Source organism: Thermobia domestica, chromosome 3 (assembly GCF_964235325.1).
Source record: "Thermobia domestica chromosome 3, izTheDome1.hap1.1, whole genome shotgun sequence".
Lineage (NCBI taxonomy): Eukaryota > Metazoa > Arthropoda > Insecta > Zygentoma > Lepismatidae > Thermobia > Thermobia domestica.
In genome coordinates this window covers 91,151,765-91,174,710 of record NC_137456.1, presented here as the reverse complement: position 1 = coordinate 91,174,710, position 22,946 = coordinate 91,151,765, and the positions used below count along the sequence as shown (strand labels likewise).

At 35.4% G+C, this 22,946-nt stretch overlaps 1 protein-coding gene across 1 annotated transcript in view; it reads right to left on the bottom strand.

Annotated features, from left to right (window-relative positions):
* Positions 1-4,350: 4,350 nt before the first annotated feature.
* LOC145681868 (uncharacterized) overlaps positions 4,351-22,946 on the bottom strand; it is a 197,819-nt gene continuing 179,223 nt past the window's right edge. Inside the window, exons 18-20 of the mRNA XM_081753474.1 lie at positions 13,477-13,582; positions 7,981-8,096; positions 4,351-5,507 (exon numbers count right to left, since the gene is read on the bottom strand). Coding sequence (XP_081609600.1) covers positions 5,392-5,507; positions 7,981-8,096; positions 13,477-13,582 — 338 coding nt within the window. The 3' untranslated portion in view covers positions 4,351-5,391. The remainder of the gene's footprint in view (positions 5,508-7,980; positions 8,097-13,476; positions 13,583-22,946) is intronic.

The window sequence follows — 22,946 nt, the reverse complement described above, 5'->3', positions numbered from 1 at the left end:
AACCGCGTCTTGCTATATTTCGGAGTGTTTACTCTATGTAGTACATATCAATACTGAAACCAAAAATCGTAGTGGATTTTTACTATTTCCGGTTATAGTTAAAACTTGAGGATGGAAATACAACATATTGTTGCGACGTGTAATCGTATGCAGGAAAAATACTTCTCTCTATGAGCGTTTCTACTCTATAGATCAACGTTTAAACTGAAAGTGTTGATTTTCTACCACTTTTAATTTTAATAGAAATATTAGAGGGGGGATGGAAACGCTAAATCGATTCAAAAGAAAGAAAACTTCTCACTATATGTTATCATTTTACTTCTATATAAATCAAATCTTATTAAAATTGGAAGTTGTAGTTAATTTCTACAAGTTCCAGTTTTAGTAGAGAGTTAATGGTGGAGATGTAATGCACTTTTGGAATGGTTATCTGACTGGAGAACACCGTATCTCTCTACTATTACTATTGTACTCTATAGCGATCAACGTTAAAACCGAACATTTTAAATTTCTATTACTTCCAGTTTAAGTAACGGTATCCGAAAAAAGAAAAAAGCACTTGCTTTGAAAATTTGGTTCTTGACATTTTCACGAATTTGGTGATTATTGGTCTAGTACTTCTTGAGGGTTTGTCTCCCGGATGGAAGAAGGCCGCAAATAAAGTTTTGGTAAACCAAATCCCTTAAAAACATGTTTAAAGCAGTTTTCTTACAAATAATAATTTGTAAAAACAAACACCGAAAGTTGTCTTTCCTCCCTTTACACTTTCTGTTGAGTAGCTCTTTATATAGTATTTATAGCAGAGCCGGATTTAGTTTGATGGGGCCCTAAGCTATTGAAAGGGGCCCTTTATACATCAAGCTTTATGGGCCCTTTATACGTCAAGCTTTCTTTTTCAGTGACAAAATGTCACCGTAGTTTAGGTTTGAATATATACTATATGCTGATTTATGGGCCTAATGTATATCTAAATGGAAACAAGGGTCCCTTACAAGTAGGGCTCGGAAACGGGAACTCTATTATAAGAGGGAATGGATAAAAGGGGCCTCATTACAAGTGGAGCCAAGAAATGAACCCTATTACTCGTTTCATGAAGGCTAGTACATAATACAAAATACCATTGTTGTATCTGCGTTTTATCTTATTTATATTTTCTTGTTATTTGGAATTTACATTACAATCATTTTTCTTTAATTTTTTTAGGCCTCCAAGCGAGTGGAGCCCGAAGCTATAGCTTGTTTAGCTTATACATAAATCCGGCACTGTTTTTCAGCCGGCACAAAATATGCTTTTAAAAACTACTGCTTTAAAACACTCTTCACTTGTTGATCCTCCGTTGGTCTGGGTAAAATTATCCATGGTTTGTGTGGTAGACAAAGGAGGGGGAGCATAAAAGATCATTTAATAAAAGATGTGTTTTCAATAGTAGATTTGGTATTCTTAGCAGATATGTGAAGGCCAAAGGGAGAATTACAAATTCCGCCAGAGTACCGTAAATATGTATCAATAATGAAGTACGTATGTATATTAATATTATTATATCGCTTATGAGCTCAATTTCGAATTAAGCATTCAGGTATGTTATATTTACAAAACTAAGATGTCGGATACACAAAAGAATGAAAAAAAATTACAATTAAATTAAATCATTTATTTAATCTACAGTGTTGGCAATAATATATTCATGATGTACTGTACATATATTCACTATATAGTTGTTGAGTGCTTTTAATATTTTTTAAAAATACACCGGATGTTTAGGATCCGAATAATTCAGGTTATGAGTTTTTGTTGTATTTATTATGTTTCATGGCTATGTAGATTTTGTAGTGTTGTTTATAATAACAAGCCTTTAAACGCAAGTAAAAATCACTTTCGTAAAATTTAATCAATTTGTTACACACATATACACACTTATATATATATACCAGTTTTTAGATGTTGCACTTGCATAGCAAACTGCAAAAATATGAAATGATAAATATTTCTTTTGGATCACAAAGCAGAAGTAAAATAGTGGTAAAGTCATAACAATTATAATTTTTAAAATGTTGCAGCTCTGAATTGTACAATTTGTGTAGCCTGGTAAGTGGTTTGAATGTGTCAATCTCAAGCTTTTAATCAAGTTTTAAGTTCACAATAGGGCAACTTCAAGAAAGGGGAAATTGTAATTATGGATGCACGAAAAAAAACATTTATACGATAAATCAATAGAGCTTAATTCACACAAGTGTTCATTTTCTAACACAGATTGTAGCCAATTGCTACTTGCAACCAGTTTGCTTTTTCATTTTTTTAAACGTTTTTAACTGAACATTAATTTTCTAGTCATTACAATGCATAACAGGAGAGCGTAGGAAAACTCTATTTCTTGGCCAATGGCATGTAACGACTATAAAAAAATAGAACAGGGGAGTCTCATGTTTTAACTAGTAATCTAGTTTCCGGAAAGCAAGCTCGGACCTTGGAGTTAAAGAGCTTATTGAACTGCTTCCTTTACAGATAGAATATAGTGTCGATGAGAAAATAATCTCTGTTCTTAGTTGCTGCGATGATCATAGAAGCATCGCATCTTGCAATATAATATTTCGTTTCCATCGCATACTTATTTTTGTGTAGCAAACTGCGAAGCGATACCGCTTAAATAAATCTCTGAAATTTTTATGCAAGTAGTATTAAGTATTATGAAAACAGATTGGTTAATTATATATAGAACATGTTTCCGGTTACGAATGATCTTTTATATGTGCATGTATTGTTTCTTTCCTTAAAAAATAATAATTATTTTTTTTATTATGTGTGCATTTTATTTTTTTATTTATATGTGCATTTTAATCTTTAAAACTTTCAAATGGATTCTAAGATCTAATTGAACCTGTAATGGTCATCCTTTGTTGAAAACAGAAGACTTCCACCACTACTAATAGCTAGTAAATAAAAGGTAAAATATAAAAAACATGTTTGTAAAACAGTACTATGACCTCAAATTATAATTAGTTTGTCAAGTTTTAATCATTATTTTTAATACTTTGAAGTTTTGCAAAACGAGGTATAAAAAAGTAAAATTGCTTCTAAAACAATATATATTTTATACTTGAAGAGACCTTTCATTGCCACATTACAGTCCTTTAGTTTCCTTCTGTTTGTCCTTCCAAGCCATTACCACTTTGATTGGTCAACGTGCTCTTAGAAGGTAGTCACTCAAAGGATGTGTGGTTTGAGAGGGGGATAGTACGAATCGCGATAGGTTATGAGCGAGAAGTTGTGTAATATATGAAAGTCATTAGCTTCTTTTTCTTGTGCGTTCATTGCGTGTGAACCAGGTAAAAATATAAACGGAAAGGAACAGAACGACTTGTAATAATCGAATATATTTGATGATTTTTCTCGGAAATTTTCCTTTTAATAAAAAAAACGGAAGTCAAAGGAAGCTCGGATTAGCAAGTAAATTGTGATAGATTTTGCGTTTGTTAAGAGGAACATAAAAAAGAAGGGAAAAAAAGAAAATCACAGTAACTTGCTCGAATTATATTTAAATTCATCACGATTTGAGCATTGTTGCATTCATTTGTCGCTGTAGAAATCTACTACCTTATTCCCATTTTCCATTTTAGGCGTTGGATTGTAGCAGATTGTAGAAATAACATCTTAATTCAGTGCAAAAAGTTCACGTTGCTTCTGGAAACTATCGCTGAATGACTATTAAAACAGGTTGACTGCCATGAGCATCATATGTGGTGCTCACCCTATTTCTCTGTGGGGCCATGAGTACTATATATGATACTCATGTTTGATATCACAAATTACTAACCTATCCAGGTTCTTGAGCATCATATATGATGCTCATTGTTACAAATTACTGTGAGAGACCATGACTATCACATATGGTGCTCTGCTCCCATTGGTACATTTTCGGGAGAAAAAAAATATCGCAACAAAAATGTCATATAACTATCCATAGTCGAGCCAAAGGTAAGAAGAAATTTATGTCCCCCTGGAACCAGTACCTTCAAATCTCCTTGGCAGTCAACTTGTTTAATGGTTAAATTTTGAAGTAAAAAGTTTGTTGGAAGGTCATGTATAAGCTTTGACGCATTTGGAGTTTGTTCATTATTTTTTAAGTCTACTTTATATATAAGAGGATTGATCTAATTATTATTTAAATTTTTGGATGAGAAATAAATTGTAAAGAAAACATCAAGATATTTGTGTTGTTATTTCTAATTCCACACTGTACATAATAACGAAAAATCTATTGAAATAAATAGAATATTGTTTTGTTTTGTAAATAGCTATTGAAATGTTGCTCGACTATTTTTCAATCTTCTCCAAACCATTATTGCTCACTGAATGACTGTCTTCTGATACTACGGTACGAATGAATCGTCAGAACAACATATTTTGTCCTTTCTATTTTTTTTAAAAAAAATCTCACTTATAGATCTTCGACAAAATCTCATTTGAGCGAGGATGTTACGAAAACACGAAGTATTACCTTTTTCTCACAGCACTCGGAATTTAAAACTTATTGGCATATCTGAAGTAACTGTACATGAATAAAAGAGAATATCAAAGTATACGGCCCGTTATAACATAAAAATCAAAGTTTTTACTGTGGGCCACCTATGGAAGAATTTAGTTTCTTTAAGAAGAACTTAATATCGTGTTTTGTTATGAGTTTTAGATCATTCGGAAAAAAGATACAACTGAGCAAATCGAAACATGAAGTTGCTAAGAAATGGTATTATATACGTCACACATACCACATATTTTGCCCCTCTCAACATGAATATGTCACCAGTAATCTAGAGTACTTAATCTAAAATTAAAGATAATTAATTTACTTACGATAATGTACCTTTGTTTACATACTCTGTCGAACAATTTGAGAATGTTGGTATATTTAAGACTGGCTTAACGATTGCTATTATTGTTCCTTGTTTAGAGCTGCCTTGTTGTTTAGGATTCCTTCGGGTTTGTAATGTAGTACTTTAACATGATCACTAATCGTTAGATAATAGCGTTGAAATGCAACAATATTTATCCGCAGATCATTGATTTAATTTTCTGTCTGCTTCATATGAAAGTATCATGAATTGGATACATTAAGTATCACTATCAAAACTGCAAAACAACTACTACAGTTAGTAGTAGCAATAACAATAATGATACTAGTGCCACAGCAAAAAGAGTACAGTAATATCACATTTACATATATGATATTGATTTAATCAATATTAACATCTTGGTAAACACTGGCATCATATTATGTATTGAGGTTAGTATTTAATACTTAGGTTTCAAACTAACATATGCATTTAAACCCCTTAAATAAATGTTCAATTGGCAAATCTCTTAATTTTCTTTCACTCAGCTTTGGTTTGACTAACATCAACCTTCCCTTCTTCTCAGCAGGAACCATGGTCTTATCAGAAGGAAATAAATGAATTCGACTACACTCATGAGGCTAACTCCAAGGAAGAATCCACTTACACCACCCACAGAAACTGCAAATTAAGAATCAAGGGTAGTTTTACTATAATCCACAATCCATTTTATTACACCTAAAAGACTGTATGCACGATAAGAAATTTTAAACTATGCTTACAACCTATAACCTGATTATAATTGAAAAAGATGTGTTTTGACTCAGTGGTAGAGCGATCACCTCTGATGTAAGAAGTCCATGGTTCGATCGTGACCATGTAAGTTTGTGGTGGATAACATAATATTCGGGGATTTTCTCCGTGCTTTCCCGCTTCCAAACATATTTTATATTCCATCGATTATTTCGTGATCATTCACTTTCAATAATCAACCGTCTCCTGTAGCATTACGGCAATAAAAGTAGAATGTGAAACTAAAATATTTCATTTTTATATTTAAAATATAATGATTTATATGTCCGTGTCATGCCAGCTCGCCGCTGTGTGTTTGAGAAAGCGTTGAACCATATCTTTCCCCTTGTCGTTCATTGGAAATGACGATCTTTCGCTCCTTTCTTCGTCTTGAATTTCAGTACGACCAGCGTCCATACAGTAGTTGTGGACGCTTTTTTTTCATCCATTCACAACTAGGCATAACCTTCCATCAATTGGTGATGACTTTCAACGACGATTTATTTAACACCTTTTGAGTTTAAAAATCGAATATCTGCGCGAACTTTGCTTTTGGCGATAATGTCAACCTGAGGCTCATTTACAAACAGCTGCCAAGCCAAGACTGAATATCCCAGCAAGCTGTGCGCAGGATTGTTTATGGATGGGAGAAACGATATATACAACAATGTTGGCAACAGCCGCACGAACAGTTATCTTGCGTTTCCAGCGCTTTAGAGACCTTACTTTTTGGTTTACCTTCGTATCATATTATAATATACATGCTCTAACTAGTACTCTCAAATAAGATATGTCACTTAGAGGCGTTGTCATATAGAAAAAGGACAGTTATCAGTGATAATGCAAGTTCAATATATAGGGAATCATATAGACCGTATATGTTACATTCGAGGACGCAATCAGTTTTCTACTACTACCGAATTACTGTACTTGTAGAGCTATTAAAGTAATACTCTATGACTAAAGCACTTTAGTGAAAACTTAAGAGTGTATAAAATAATTGTTCTGAAAACTGTAGGAGTTAGAGTTAGATGAAGAAAATTATGTTTTAAAAATTATGCATAATCTAAACCTTTAGCTTTATGAAACTGAAGACACTTTAGGAGGTTACGCGGAACAAGTGTAATTATATATATACTAAGTACCACTTATTCAAGCTGTAAAAGTTTGAGCAATAGAAAATGAAAATGCTACAACCAAGTTTCCTATCTCAAATATTGACACGACATAAAGATATAATTAAAGAAAGAATAAATTATAAAGTAAGGATCTTGTACTGCCATTAAGCTAACATCTTTCTCAAAATGAGCATTTATGGCTTTAATGTTGTGAACTGAACTTATATTGGGCTCTAATAGAATATCTAAACCTTACATTAAAGTGTTTCCCGAACGGAGAAAGAAGTCCAACCGGAATCCTATACCAAAACAAATATAGATTTGCATTTCTTTCTTCTCTGTCAATGTGAATTTAGGAAACGTGTACAACATCCATGACGAAAAGTATAACTCTCCGTAACTTGAAAAGGTTGTTAGGCAACCAACATTGTTTAAGTGAAGCGTGGAACTGAACATACGACTCGTAAGTAACGAATATTGTAAAGACATTTTTTTTCGTTGTGCCATCTACTAAAAGAACACAAAGGTGGTTCTTGAATAACAAAACTATTTTTAAAAAGTCAAAAACAGAAAATTGCCGTTTTCCTTCCAAAAAGTTGTTTTTTGGGGAAAATATCCATCCAAAAAGCCGATCAGTTTTACATCTCTGGTTTTTGGAGATTTTGAGCAAAAGAAAAGTAAATAAATAAACACAATAAAATATAAAGGAAAAATTCCAGAAGTCAGATGAAACTGATTCTAAATTTCATATTAAGTATGATTTAGTTTGAGGCCTGTATAAGGCACATATTATCTTATACCGTGATTATGACAGAAGTTACGTTCATAAACTTAAAAAAAAAAACATTTAAGTTAAAGCATCTTAACTCAAGAGATTTTAAGTGTACATATTACCTAGGTATTACACCACGTAAGTTTAAACATAATACAATGTCCAGTCTTGATTGGTGTCTGTTCTTGGTGGATGTGTAAGCAAGATCCAATGTGCATAACGAGAAGGAATACTGGAATGACTTAAATGTATATGTGATTATAATTTTAAATTTTACTAATTGTAAATTATTAACTCTGATTTTCTAAATGTTATTTTTCTTTTAATGGATTAAACAAATGTGCTTAAATCTACGTCATAAATTAATATACACTCAAAATATTATATGTAAATCACAAATAATTATTTTTTAAAAAATATAATTTGTAAATATTTATATACTTTACAAATAGTATATGTATGTACTTGTTACCTATGATGTCAATCATTCCTCTGATAACTCTCATCCGAGTTCGAGTCTTCGATATAATTATATTGCTCTCGACAAGTTGGTATCTGCCACTCTTCGTCTGATTCTTGCTTATAGGTCTGTAATACATTTGGTTAAATATTGAATGAATTTTGTACTGGTACGTGTTTGTATTACATAAAAAAAGATACAATTTTAGACTTTTAAAACATGTTTCTAGTATCAATTTAGTATATTAAACCTGATATATCACAATATTCAATACTTTTCCAGATCGCATTTCAAATTAGAAATAAAACTTAAACCTAAAGCCTTCTTAACAACATTCTGCTCTAATTTAAACTTTTTAGGAGCTTACTTATAATTGACAGTGATGAAAATTTTTAGGCGATTGCACATCCTGAAATTGATACCTGGAGATTTTCTGGAATGTCATGTTATGTAAGGGAGCTAAATTACTAGTTTCTAATTTTGTTTTAGAAATATATTATTTAAATTTTTGCAGGAAGAATTCATAACGGGACTTATAAAATCGGTTTTCATGTCTGAAACATTAATGAAATGATTCTTTTATTCAAAGACTATAAAATACGATTGAAAGAGTTTACAATATATATTCTACATATCGACTATGAAGTATTAACCAAAAGTATAAAGTATACAATGTGTTTAAAATTTAACTATTCAAATTAACAAGTAAAAAATTTATTTAAACTAAAATGCACCAGGCATATTTTCAGGAGTTGATTTGAATAACTGCATTGTCAACAATATTATTCAAATATGAATAACTTAAGTTTTATTTATATCAGTGTTACTCCTTAGATTATGATTTCACATTCAGATACTACTTCTAGTATCCGTTTTAACCATTTTGTGTAGAATGTTTTAACTTTCAACTACATACAAACAGTGTGTATTTTTAATGAAATAATCAAAATTAAATTAGTACAGATAGTATATGAATGAAGATACAAAATATTTGAAATTTTACAGATGAAATTTATTAATTTAGAAAGGGAAAGTAATATAAGTAAGTAATTTTTACTTAATACATATTGAAGAGTAAACTTCTAATGTAAAATTAGTGTACTATAAGAGTTTGACTGCACCATGGCGGGACAAATGCACAGATGTATAGTTGTATACAAAAAGGATACTCCTTATTTGACACTAAATATTTTAACTACTAGTGTCAAAAAATTTCATAATGATAAAAATACAAATATACATATATTTTCTTGTTGTCTACATAGATAGCATAATCCACATTGCTTAAGTTATTTTCAGGCTATATAGCACGTTCTCCTCATGTTGCAGCATAAGTAGTGCTAACAACTTTGATTTTCTGTAGTTAGTTTACTGCAATTATTATTTGTTGAGATGGACAATCTGTTTATCTTTTATTTTCACCGGTTCATTTGCATTTCTTTTAAGTTTTGAGCAGTCATGTAGGACTCGTGCGTAGGTGATTGGAGATTTGTATAAGGATGACCAATGGACATGTTCCTCTGTTTGAGGTGGACTTACACCATTCCAACTCGGTTATGCCTAAGTTTAGTGTTTTAAGATTTAAAAAGAAATAAAAAACATAATAAAGTATAAAGTAAAAAATTCACATCATTTTACTGCTCTTCACAATATTTGATTTGGATGCTGTTTTTGATCAAACTGATTTTCATTTTCCTTTCCTTTCTACTTTTACTGCGAGGCCATGTGCATTTCTCGATCAGCATAGTGTTTTGATTTCCATTCTTATTGAGTAAATTGGTCCCATGCTGATCTTTCGGTGAAGGTGTCCCAAGGGATTGCTACGAAATTAGCATTAATTCTCTTTGCTAACGATTTAGCGTGGTATTGAGGCGATGGCATTTGTTTTCACTTTTAAAATGTTTTAAAGAAAGACAATTTTTATGGATAAAAACTCATTAATTTCAGGTATAAGGACACCTTCTCCTGAAATCCTCTAATCTGATGTTGGCGACACTGAAACAGTACCTAGTGTAGAAGTATGGCGTTTCCTCTAATTCAATATCATCTGATCAAAGAAAAAATGAGTTAAGTACAAGTGATGGATGGAACTGACAGAGTGGTATTAAGAACCTGTCTCCTTTTGTTGTAGACAAAGTAATTGCATATATGTGCGGACAAGTTCAGGATATTAAAAATTACGAATTGGCACGTTGCTCGTGATAAGAAATGAGAAAAAACAAACAGTAAAGCTATCCAAGTTAGGTAAGACTGAACTCCTCGCATTTAATTGCATCCTCACGGACGACTGTATGTTAATTGCGGAGTAATATTCTATCAGGTTCGAATCTATTGAACGAAAACGACATGACTAAACCTAAGTTAACAGAGCAACATGTAGTTGAAGAAGTTTGATTACAAATTTTGCATGGTTCAGGCACCGTGAACAGGATTTCTTGCCCTTCTTTTCAGCGTCAGACTGTATGGCATACAGTTCAAACGTACATGGTAAATGGATAACCTTGGTATAGAATACAATGCTGCTGATTGGAGATTCATTATAATTCCAATAAAACAAGTCTAAAAGGAGCTATTGTTTACAACGGAAACACATTCCCATCTATCTCTGTAACGCATTCAATAGTAATGAAGAAAAACTATGAGAGTATGCAGTGTTTGTTGGAGAATGTGAAATATGGTGAACACAAATGGCTTTTGTTTGGGGAATTCAAAGTTATTGGTCTGTTGCTTGAGTTACAGACTGGTTACTCAAAAATGCCTTGCTTTCTATGTGAATTGGACAGCAGGGCAAAATTCCTTCACTGGGAACAACAACTATGCCAAGCCAGAACTACATTCGTCCCTGGTGAGAAAAATATTTTGCATTTATCATTAGTCGAACCTTCTAGTCTTACTTCGGCCTTTACACATAAAGCTGTTGGGTTATTTAGGATTTAGGATTTAGATTTCTGGACTTTCACCATCTATGACCATTTAGCCCGTCACATTTGAAGGACGACGTCCCTCGGTGAGCACACTATCCGGGGAAAGGGAAGGAAGAAAGGATTGGGGAAGGAAGGAAGTGGCCTTGGACCTATAAGTTAGGTACTGGCCAAGAATTTGCCTGGTGTGAATGAGGAAAATCCAGGAAAACCACATTCACGGTAGTTGGCCTGAAAAATTGTTTTAAACTTTTTTGAACGAGTGTCCGAAGACGAGAACTGTTGTGGAGTTATGAAACAATTAGTGAAGGCTTTGGTCAAAATAAGACATGCTTCAAATACATCAGTGACAAGTTTCCAAAACTAACACAGGAGAAACTGAATGAATGAATATTTACAGGGCCACAAATACGGAAGTTGATGCTGAATCCAGGTTTTGAGAATACGATGGGTGTAGTTGAACTACTTGCGTGGACAAGTTTGGAAAATGTAGTCAATAACTTCTAGGATAATAACAAGGCTGAGAACTACAAAGAGATGGACAGTGATATGTCACTACATTTCCGACAATTGAAATGTAACATGAGTTTGAAGCTACACTTTCTGCATAGTCACTTCAGATACTTCCCAAGTAACTTGGGACAGTTCAATGAGGAACACAGGCACAGGGAGAGATTCCATCAGATAATTAAACTCATGGAGAAAAGATATAAGGGAAGGTGGAATATTAACATGCTTATTTATTCTCTGAGCTACCTTCATTTATTGGTTTGTGTTTCATGTATATGTTTGAGTAGCTATTGTTATTGCTTCTAAGGTGTTACAAACCAAGGAATTACTTCATGTATGCGTGTGTTACATGTATATTTGCTACTACAGTAATTACCTAGTGTTTTAACGTATTTGGTATAAAACGTTAGTACAAACAATAATAATGGATATTAAAGCTTGCAGATATATGTTTAGATATTTAACATAAAAATATAAATATCTATGGGTAAAATTGAAGTATTGATACGTACGGGTTTCCAGTTTAGTTTTTGCAATACATATGTGTATGTAGATGTTAACACTTATGTGTCTAATTCAGCTGTAGATTAAAAGATAAATGCGCTACAGAAAAGGTAATTGTATTTTGGAAACGTATGCAAATTTCCGATTTCAAATCACACAGAACATCCTATTTATCCCGAGTTTCAAATTTTCTATATATATTTTAAAATACACAAATTTCATAATTTCCCGTGATTGAGCGCTTTTTCTGATGAAACCTGATATGTTAGCGTAAAAGGAAGTTAATTTTCGTAATCATCATCTTTGAATTATATAGAAACAGAAGAAGATTCGACGTCATCGGAAACTTCCTCTCAAAATGTCGGATTGTGTTCTTTATAGACTTCCAGTCCAAAATATGCCAAATTAAACTATATCTGTAATTTTTTGAGAAAAAAATCAGGACCACGTCGAGTCAATGGGTTTTCTCGGGGTACTGAAGTTTCCTCCCACATTTTCTTTTCACCAATTCTTCCATAATAATTCACTTGCCTTAATCATATCTCCCTTAGCCTAAACGGCATAATCTAAAACTGAAAGATTTTATTTTAATTTCAAAAATCAGGACCATGTAGTTAGGGGAATTTCCATGAATGTTTCACTAAACATGTATATTTTCATTATTGAAGTTTTACTAACCATACACCCAGCTGTGAACGACGGACCGAACTCAGTAACGACCCCAAAAAAGGGAAAGGAGTGAGTATTCCCCTGGTAGATACTTGTGCCCCCAATCCAAGTTGTATTTTGTAATTTATGCCAAACAATTTAAAACTATCCTTTTCGATATCAAACAACTCCCCAATGCAAATTATCTCTACCTGCCCAGCAAAATATATATATATATATATATATATATATATATATATATATATATATATATATATATATATATATATATATATAATAAAAATAAAATAAAATAAAGCTTCCGTCATCACTAATTGAAATTCTCTGAATGAAACAATAGTTGACTGCACATGACACGTTTCAGGGGATCAAATAAAAGAAAATCTTAGAGATAAATATATTCTCCGTAATAACTATCGAAAACCCTGTCACCAAATTAAGCATTTTTACGAACGTAATGAACAATACGCTGTTAACATAGGTTGTGAATACACCATTTTATAATACAGATTTTTGGTCACCAATTGTTCGCTATATTTCTCCATCACGGTGAGGAAAGGATCGTTTAAATCAGCGAGAATATTTAACTAGAAATCTGTCCATTTAGAACCTGCTGCTCGCACATTGGAAAAGAAAAAGAGACGCGTTACTTTTTGACCGCTCCTCATGCATACGGTAGTTCAATTTATGTTAATGTAGAAATACATTGGTTCATGCGTGGATCTTTCTAATTTTGGAAACATCAAAATGTACTAGTAGAGAAAGAACTGATAAAGTAGGTTTGTTGAACTTTATAAAAATTCAAACACTGTGAACATCAAACAGTTTAATAATTAAATATATATACCGTGTAAATAAATTTTGTTAAAGTTTTCTTGAGAATAAAATTTCTTCTCTAACTTACGCATCAATATAAATATCCTCTGTTGATGGATGAACACAAGACAATTGGCATTTACAATTGATCCCAATATCTTTCTCTTCATATGTATTCACAGGTTCCAATTGATCTGTAATGAATTTTGTTTTGTCAATTTACGCCCAGTTACTCAAGATTGTGTAAGATTATCAAACATTGTTTAAGACACAAAATATTGTATTCGTGATTACAATTGTCAAGATTGAAAGTATCTGAATGTACTACTTCCATTGGCTACCAAATTCTAATTGTTAAAGTAGACTTTGATGATTGGTCGTATTTATGTTCTAACATTATTAGGTAGCGTCGTTGCACAATATTGAATATTAGCATCAGTTCCCTTTTAAACTGATACACAATCATAGTCATACGTCTTGCAAATAAAATCAGAAAAATAAACACACTGCTGAACAAGACTGTACTTATTTAATATAAAAATACATTTACACCTGACGTTTTAATCTTCTAGCCAAGATCCTCATCAGACGTACACTGAGTGATACAAAAAACTATTCAAGTATATATACACAATTTATCTCCCTATCTGTTCTCTCATTGGCCCGTTGAAACAGCCAATCAGAAGAGTGGAAATCTATCTGAACTGACCAATGGGAAAACATAACATTCTACCAGAAAGAAACAACAAGGAGCAAGCAACCATTGAATACAATAATTCACATACATTTTTCTGTATTTATCCTTCTCCATTCTCCATTCTTTATTAATGCTGATACCTTTGGTCTAATTCATTAAATTTACATCCCCTTCCTTTTCTATCCACCAGGCCTCTTTCCATTTTCTCGGTCACAACCTTTCTTCCCGTTCCAGCACAATAACTTCTTCCCAGTTAACATCATGTCTTTTTCTTTTACGTGTTCAAAGATTGCGTTAGTGTCTCTGCCATAATTCACATCACTTTTATGTTAATTCTTTCTTTCAATAATTTCCCCCGTCTCCCCAATATAGGTGATCCTAAGTGAAAGACGTCCTACAAAAGAAGAAGTAGTGGGCCCGGTATGGACAGGAAAAGAGGTATGTAAACAAAGTCTGTCTGAGTATGATGACTTTCATCTTAGGCCAATAGACTGATTTGTCAATAGGAAGGGAATAAATTCGTATATTAAAAAGTATAAACTTGAATCTGTTCATTTAATTCGCTCAAACGTTAGTTCATCAGTGCATCCCCAATTTCTTACTACTCTCGCATAAGACTTGCTGCGATCCCAATTAAGCAATATATATATATATACATGGTGGTCGTGCATGAATGTCAGAAAATTCGAGAGATGAATCTACAGGTAAAAACAAGCAAAAAATGTCATATGAACATTGGGTGAATGCGGCTTCGTTTGGACGCTAGAGGCGTCTGAAATGTCACCTTCCGAGGCGGCAATTTGCAATATTTCAAGAACGGAGAGAAATACGAATGTCGGGTCAAAACATATCAAAGGAAACCCCATCCGAAGAATCCAATTACGCATAAGTAATGGCGAAACAGTGGCGTCGCTAGAGAGGGGCACAAAGAAAATGAATGAAACATGGCGAAAAGTGAACAATTTACACTGAAAAATTGTAGGAGGGGATGTTACTTGGAACATACAACAACAAATGTTAATGAACAAAAGAACAACGGCTAGTCTGTAGGGACATTATGGGAGACGCATTGTAGGAATACAGTATCTTTGTAATGGTGAGAAATAGGAATGTCGGGTCAAAAGATATCAAAGGAAATCCCATCCGAAGAATCCAATTATGTATATGTGATGGCGAAACAATGGCGGCGCCAGGGGAAGCATAAAGAAAGTGAATGAAATGCGGAGAAAGGTGAATAATTTACACTGAAAAACTGTAGGAGCGGATGTTATATGGAACATGCAGCAACAAATGTTAATGAACAAAGACAATAATGGCTACGCTGTAGAGACACTATGAGAGGTGGAATGTTGAAATACAGTATCATTTTAACGGAGAGAAATAGAAATGTCGGGTGAAAAGATATCAAAGGAAATCCCACCCGAAGAATCCAATTATGCACACATACTGTGGAACAGTGGCGGCGCCTGGGAGCTGCAAAGATACTGTTAAACACTCTTAGTGATGAAACGTGCAGATCGTGAAAAACACGTATGGAAGATGAGACCCAGTGTACTGTAAAAGCATGAGGTATTGTACTTATCATGGTCAACATAAAGCCATACTATAGCAGCTGTTCAATATGTCCTCCTTGTTCTTCGAGGCAGACAACTACACGATGGCGTAAGGATACTCTGACTGGTGCCAGTATCGCTGGCGTTTGCCGTAATGCAGCACATACACGCTCGCGAAGATCTTTAACATTATGCAGGGGCCGTGTATTCACTAGACTCTTCACGTTACCCCACAGGAAAAAATCTAGGGGATTCAGGTCGGGTGAACGTGGGAGCCATGCTTGTCTTCCACCACGACCTATCCACTAGGGCGGAGCGAAAAATCACTTTTTTATATATCGAAGACGCAATAGAGCGGAAAAGTTGTCAATTGATGTTGATAAAATACTGTAAAAATTTCGTCGCTGAAATCAAATATCTTCCGGTGGCGAATCACCAAAAAAGATTTTGTGTCTTTATAGGGTATGCAAACCCGCAGTACACATCACTTTTTTTGTGTTTCTACAATAAATGAACACTTTATTACTTATATTTCTTAACGTAAGCAGTCTATAAAATTGAAAAAAACATTTCTAGATGATTTAGGCAGATTTAGAACCATAAAATAGCCCATTTTAGCAAAAGAAAGTATTGCATATCATATACTGTACTTGTGGTTTCTTATAAGGTTCTAGCATTAAATTAATAAGCCGATAAATGTGTTCATTGTTCATTATAATTTTTCCTTCAACACTCTTTTTCCTTTTAAAAATTTTCGTACTGCTTTATAGAATTTAACTTCTTCCCCTGAATATGAATTCAATTTGGACTAGTCCAATTGATAGTAGCAGTATTAAAAAGAAACAACGTTAGTATTCGATAACTTTGTTCGAGTGTGGAAGACGATCTTTTCAAGGTAATTTTACGGTGTTAACATTGCGTTTCAGTGTTTACTTCGTTGTGCGTAGTTGGTACGTGTATAAACAGTTTGTTTTTGTACTGTGAATTAAACTTTATGTAATGTGTGTGAGATCTGTATTTTATATCAATATAGAAACTCTAACCATACCGAAGATAAGAACAAGATCAAGAACGACTCACCCCGTGCTTGGACATTCAGCTGAACTTTCGGGTGTGTAGTTGCTCACAAAATTAGATGTAATGAAGCATTATTTTCAATTGGTAGAGCTGGAAAAGTGTGAGAAAGGGTATGATCGATCTGTAAAGAAGTTTGCGAGAGACGTTGCTCAATGTGTGAAATCTGTTTAGGGCAAAGCTTCCATCCCTACTTTGTCGTTAGAACGTGTAGTTCAGTTTCTACTTGCTTTGCACGGAAAGTATATAAGAAGTTTGTTAAATTTGTGAAGAAAACGAACGCTTCTGCTACTTTCCAGAAAAACTGGGTATATTTAAACAAGATTACATGAAGTCTTTTGATATATGCTCCTGGACTTTCCATGTGCTCATGTGAATTAAGAAAGAAAATACCTAGAAAGGAGTGGACATTTCTGCAAGATCAGAACAACACGAGTAGCCAGAATAGAGAGAGTTGACTACGAGGAGACTTTAAAATTAATCATACTCACTAAAAGTAAATCACGAGAGACTACCTGGCAACAGTCTTCTTACACATCACAAACGAGTACTTCTAATGAACTCCAGACATGACTTCTGATGGCAATGAGTCAGGTGTTGATGATTACTTTGCAAAAGAGCAGAATATTAGAGAGAAAAGAAGCAAGCAGCAACGACATGTCCTTATAATTCTCGGTATGCTGGCTTCGAACATCTGATCGTGCAACTGCTTTGATAGCAACTGCTACATTGCAATCTTTTGGAATAATTGATCTACAAAATGCTGGCTAGATGACAGACTGCCCAAAAGTCCGGCGAGAAAGGGAAAATATAGGACAAAAGAAAGTGCTAATGGCCAAAGGAAAGGATCTTAGAGGCTTGTACTTTGATGGTCTTAAAGATCAAACTCTATGCAGGAAAGAGACTGGAGGTCGCTGATTTTCAGTAAAGAGATACGCTACTTGTAAAGATGGAGCTAAACACGTGTGGTTAATGAGAACTTCTTCAAGGTACATACCACAAAAGGAGCGGCAATTGATTCAAGAAGTCCGTAATCCAAAATAACTGCTATTTCGCACACCCGGAGAAAATATTCCCTTCTATGGTTGACGATGAAAGACTTCACGTCAGAAAAAAGGCATAGAGTAAGATAGTCAACGTAATGGGAAAAGCTAGCAATGAGAAGAGTAGATATTATGACAGTAGTATCAGTAGGAAGACGAAACGAGGAAGACCAGCTAAAGAAGACAATGAGTCACATGTAAAAAATGTATGCTACTAAAGCTCAATTTGAATGCAAACGATTACACAGACCTTATTAATTAGGAATCAGTTGAAGTGAGGCATCCTCAAGCGTTGTCTTGTTTTCCAACAAAGAACTTGAAATCTACAATAATAACCGTGAACATCCAGTCATAAAAAGAGCTTTAAAATATTCCTGTCGCATTACGAGTACAGAACGCTGCGTGAAACTTGTAACAGAAGCATCTGCAGCAATTTGTGGCAGAAATGGTTTTATCAGACAAACTAAAAATATCGATTTGTAAACACAAAAGTAGAAACAAAGGCAAACTATGCTCTGCAAATAACCAAAGATCTAAATTTGAACATACGTGTATGAGTGGTAGGGTGGGCATGGGAGGGGCCTGACCGGCACCCACGTCCTCGTTGTGGGTCCTGGGTCATTTCGCTAAAATAAGCAAAGAGGTGCAGAAAAAATATGTATTTTGTATTAAGTAGATTGTTATTTTGATCAAATTGACTAGTGTGTGACCCAAAATGCGCCTATATCATGCAGAAAATATTTCTTAAGTTTTATATAGTACTTAACTTAAGAAATGTAGGTAATACTTTTGTTCATTTACCGTAGAAACGCAAAATAGTGCTGTGTACGGCAGGTTTGCATACCTTATAAAGACACAAAATCTTTTTTGGCGATTCGCCACCCGAAGATATTCGATTTCAGCGACGAAATTTTTACATTATTTTATCAACATCAATTGACAACTTTTCCGCACTATTGCGTTTTCAATATATAAAAAAGTGATTTTTCGCTCCGCCCTACTATCCACCTGCGTGGAAATGTTTTGTTCAGATATGCACAAATGGTGTGACATGAGTGGGCAGGGGCGCCATCATGCATAAACCACATACACTGTCGTGTCCTCAGTGGCACATCTTCAAACAGAGTAGGTATGTTCTGAGTCAGAAACTGGAGATACGGTATTGCGTTCAATCGCTGTGGTAAGAAGTGTGGTCCCACAACGTTGTAGCCAATAATATCAGCCCACACATGCAATTGGAAACGCTGTTGATGCTTCGTCTCTACAATTGCATGCGGGTTGTTGAGTGCCCATCGATGGTCATTGTGGAAATTTGTGATGCCATCCCGTGTGAATAATGCCTCATCCGAGAACAATACCTGTGTTAGAAAGGCTGGTGATACACGGCTGCGGCGGTATAACCAACGACAGAAACGTCGTCGGGTTTCATAGTCACCATCGTATAACGCATGCGTTCGTTGTACGTGGTATGGTCTGAGATTATTACTATGCAAGATGCTTAGCAGTACTTGATGCGAAGCGTGTTCCTGCCTTGCTATTCGTCGGGTACTGATACTCGGGTTCCGGGTCACATGTCGGAGTGCCCTCTCTTCCAGTGGGGGTGTTCGAACGCATCGTCGTCTCGGAATGTCTGTGTTGGGAAGGAATGACCCAGTGTCCCGCAATCGCTGATGAATACGAATAAACATCTCCGGTGCTGGAATTTGTCGATCTGGGTAGCGTTCCGCATATAACCTACGTACTTCTTCTGCATTACCTTCCGCTAAGCCGTACATCAAATGCATATCTGCCATTTCGGCGTTAGTGTATACTACCCTATTCATTGTGGTGCATTACACATAGCACTTGTGCGTCCCGCGATTGTCAACATCAACACTGTTTTACGACACAAAGTAAACCATATTCACATACACATGGATCACTGCCCTGCCTGTAGAGTTTAGCACTAAAACGCTTGTGCTATTACTGTTATTGCCCCATTCAGTACGAATGAACTGTGCACTGTCCTCTGCACCTTCGATGCGAACGCTCTCGTTACCCACGCTTTCACTACTCCTATAACCAACTCTACTACGCGACGCTCTGCACGCCCCCTTGTTCCACCTACTGTAGCTATGCGCCCTCTGTCATCGGACATGTATCATACAGTACACCTAGAGTTGTATTCCTTGTTTCCTGATTGCTTTTAAATAGTTGTGTTTTCACCAATTTCAACTTTTCTCCGCGTTTCATCCACTTTCTTTGTGCTTCCCCTGGCGCCGCCACTGTTTCGCCATCACTTATACATAATTGGATTCTTCGGATGGGATTTCCTTTGATATCTTTTGACCCGACATTCCTATTTCTCACCGTTACAAAGATACTGTATTCCTACAATCCGCCTCCCATAATGTCCCTACAGACTAGCCGTTGTTCTTTTGTTCATTAACATTTGTTGTTGTATGTTCCAAGTAACATCCCCTCCTACAATTTTTCAGTGCAAATTGTTCACTTTCCTCCATGTTTCATTCATTTTCTTTCTGCCCCCCTCTAGCGCAGCCACTGTTTCGCCATCACTTATGCATAATTGGATTCTTCGGATGGGGTTTCCTTTGATATGTTTTGACCCGACATTCGTATTTCTCTCCGTTCTTGAGACATTGCAAGTTGCCGCCTCGGAAGGTGACATTTCAGACGCCTCTAGCGTCCAAACGAAGCCGCATTCACCCAATGTTCATATGACATTTTTTGCTTGTTTTTACCTGTAGATTCATCTCCCGAATTTTCCGACATTCATGCACGACCACCATGTATATATATATCGGGTGTTGCAAAATAAGTGTTACAACTCTTGGGAGGTGACTCCTACCACTGAGACAAGAAAAAAAGTTCCCTTCAACGTTCGTCTATCGGACATAGTTTCAGATCTACACGGAGCCGAAAGCGTGGGAAAATGATTTTCGGACACCAATAGTTCGGAAACTATTCAACATAAAGAGGGCGGGTAAAAAATTCACTGAAGAAGTCATACCTGCTGCATTGAATTTTGCATGTTTCACAATCCTACCATGCACGCGCAAGGGATTCCCCAAAGGAACGTAGGGTGTCCTGGATAATCCGCCAAATGAAAATTGGTCTAAATGGATATGAATTGATAGTGTTTCTACCAAGTAACAATAATTCGTTTGTATTAAATCGATATCTGGAACAAATACAAAATGGCGGACACCTTCATGCAAGTTGTGTGTGGTTGCATAATCGCCAGGTACGGATGCTGGCCAACAGTGACGTTCTGAGTATTAAGTGTAGCGAATTTGTACTCAAATGCTCTAGAAAGACATCTGGAGTGTCGGTAGAGCACAACAGATGAAGCAGGGTGGTTCACATGTGTGGAAACACGTAACGAAAAATGCCCAGAAATCCACTCATATTAAGTAGACGTGAGTTCAAAGCGTCGGAAATGTAAGGAATAGCATCAAGAACATGAAAGCCATTGCCGATTCACCAATAATATTCCATCAATCAGACGCAATATGATGTGCACGGTTGCATACCAATAAGGATGCAACAACTGAGACCAAGTTGAAATTGTGGAAGGGGACTCACTAAGAAACTCGGTAAACTAAATGAATGTCTCTAGTGGGATCGCATGATCGATATTGAAATGTGGTTAATGTGTGTGTTGATATGGACATGTAGCTAATGGACAAATGTGAACATGTGCCACTACTACTGGGACACCGTCCCATGTGGGAAAAATAGGAAAATAACTACTCGGGTCTTGATGCTGAGGCCGTGGGCTCCCAGTAGGATTGGAAACTGCCACCACACGAGCGAAAGCGAGCACTCTAGCCCTGAAGATCGAGGGAGCCTGACTTTCTCTGTATTCATTTCTTTAAGGAGTACCCACTTTGTTTAGCAAGCGCTCTTGTACAGCCTCCCGACATGCTTGTGTGTTTCATTTTGTTACTCCTGCTGCACAGTTGTAAACAATCAGAGGTTTAAGACGTTTCTTCCTATTTCTCATGTCGTATTGTTTTCCATATGTATGGTGTTCCAGCTGTAGTGTTAAATGAGCCAAATTGGTTCATTTTCGTCTTTGTCTTGGCATGTGCACTGTGTGTAAGATACATATTTCTGGAGGTATTTTCCTATATTTTGAGTACGTCATATGTCCCAGAAGACGTGGGACATGATACAAGTTTGTTATTTTCACGCTCTTTCAGAATTTGAACCATGGATTATTACTTTTCATATGTCTCGACTGTGGGACAATGTCCCAAACAAAGAGGGCCATTGATACAATCGTGTTGTAGTTACGTTCTACCAAAAAGTGCACCAGATGTAATAGCAGAATGTACAACGTTATTTTCCTAGTTTTCGCAAGTGAGACGGTGTCCCAGCATTAGTGGAACATGTTCAAAAAAATGAAATGAATTTTTTGAGTTTTACGTCCCATGGTTATGCCGGTTAGGCTAAAGAAGACGGTGATTATGAGAAATGAATGAAATGGTGGAATGAAGAAAGTGGGAGAAAACGGGAGAACCACATTTCAATATCGATCATGCGATCCCACTAGAGACATTCATTTAGTTTACCGAGTTTCTTAGTGAGTCCCCTTCCACAATTTCAACTTGGTTTCAATTGTTGCATCCTTATTGGTATGCAACCGTGTACATCATATTGCGTCTGATTGATGGAATATTATTGGTGAATCGGCAATGGCTTTCATGTTCTTGATGCTATTCCTTACATTTCCGACGCTTTGAACTCACGTCTACTTAATATGAGTGGATTTCTGGGCATTTTTCGTTACGTGTTTCCACACATGTGAACCACCCTGCTTCATCTGTTGTGCTCTACCGACACTCCAGATGTCTTTCTAGAGCATTTGAGTACAAATTCGCTACACTTAATACTCAGAACGTCACTGTTGGCCAGCATCCGTACCTGGCGATTATGCAACCACACACAACTTGCATGAAGGTGTCCGCCATTTTGTATTTGTTCCAGATATCGACTTAATACAAACGAATTATTGTTACTTGGTAGAAACACTATCAATTCATATCCATTTAGACCAATTTTCATTTGGCGGATTATCCAGGACACCCTACGTTCCTTTGGGGAATCCAAAATTCAATGCAGCAGGTATGACTTCTTCAGTGAATTTTTTACCCGCCCTCTTTACGTTGGATAGTTTCCGAACTAT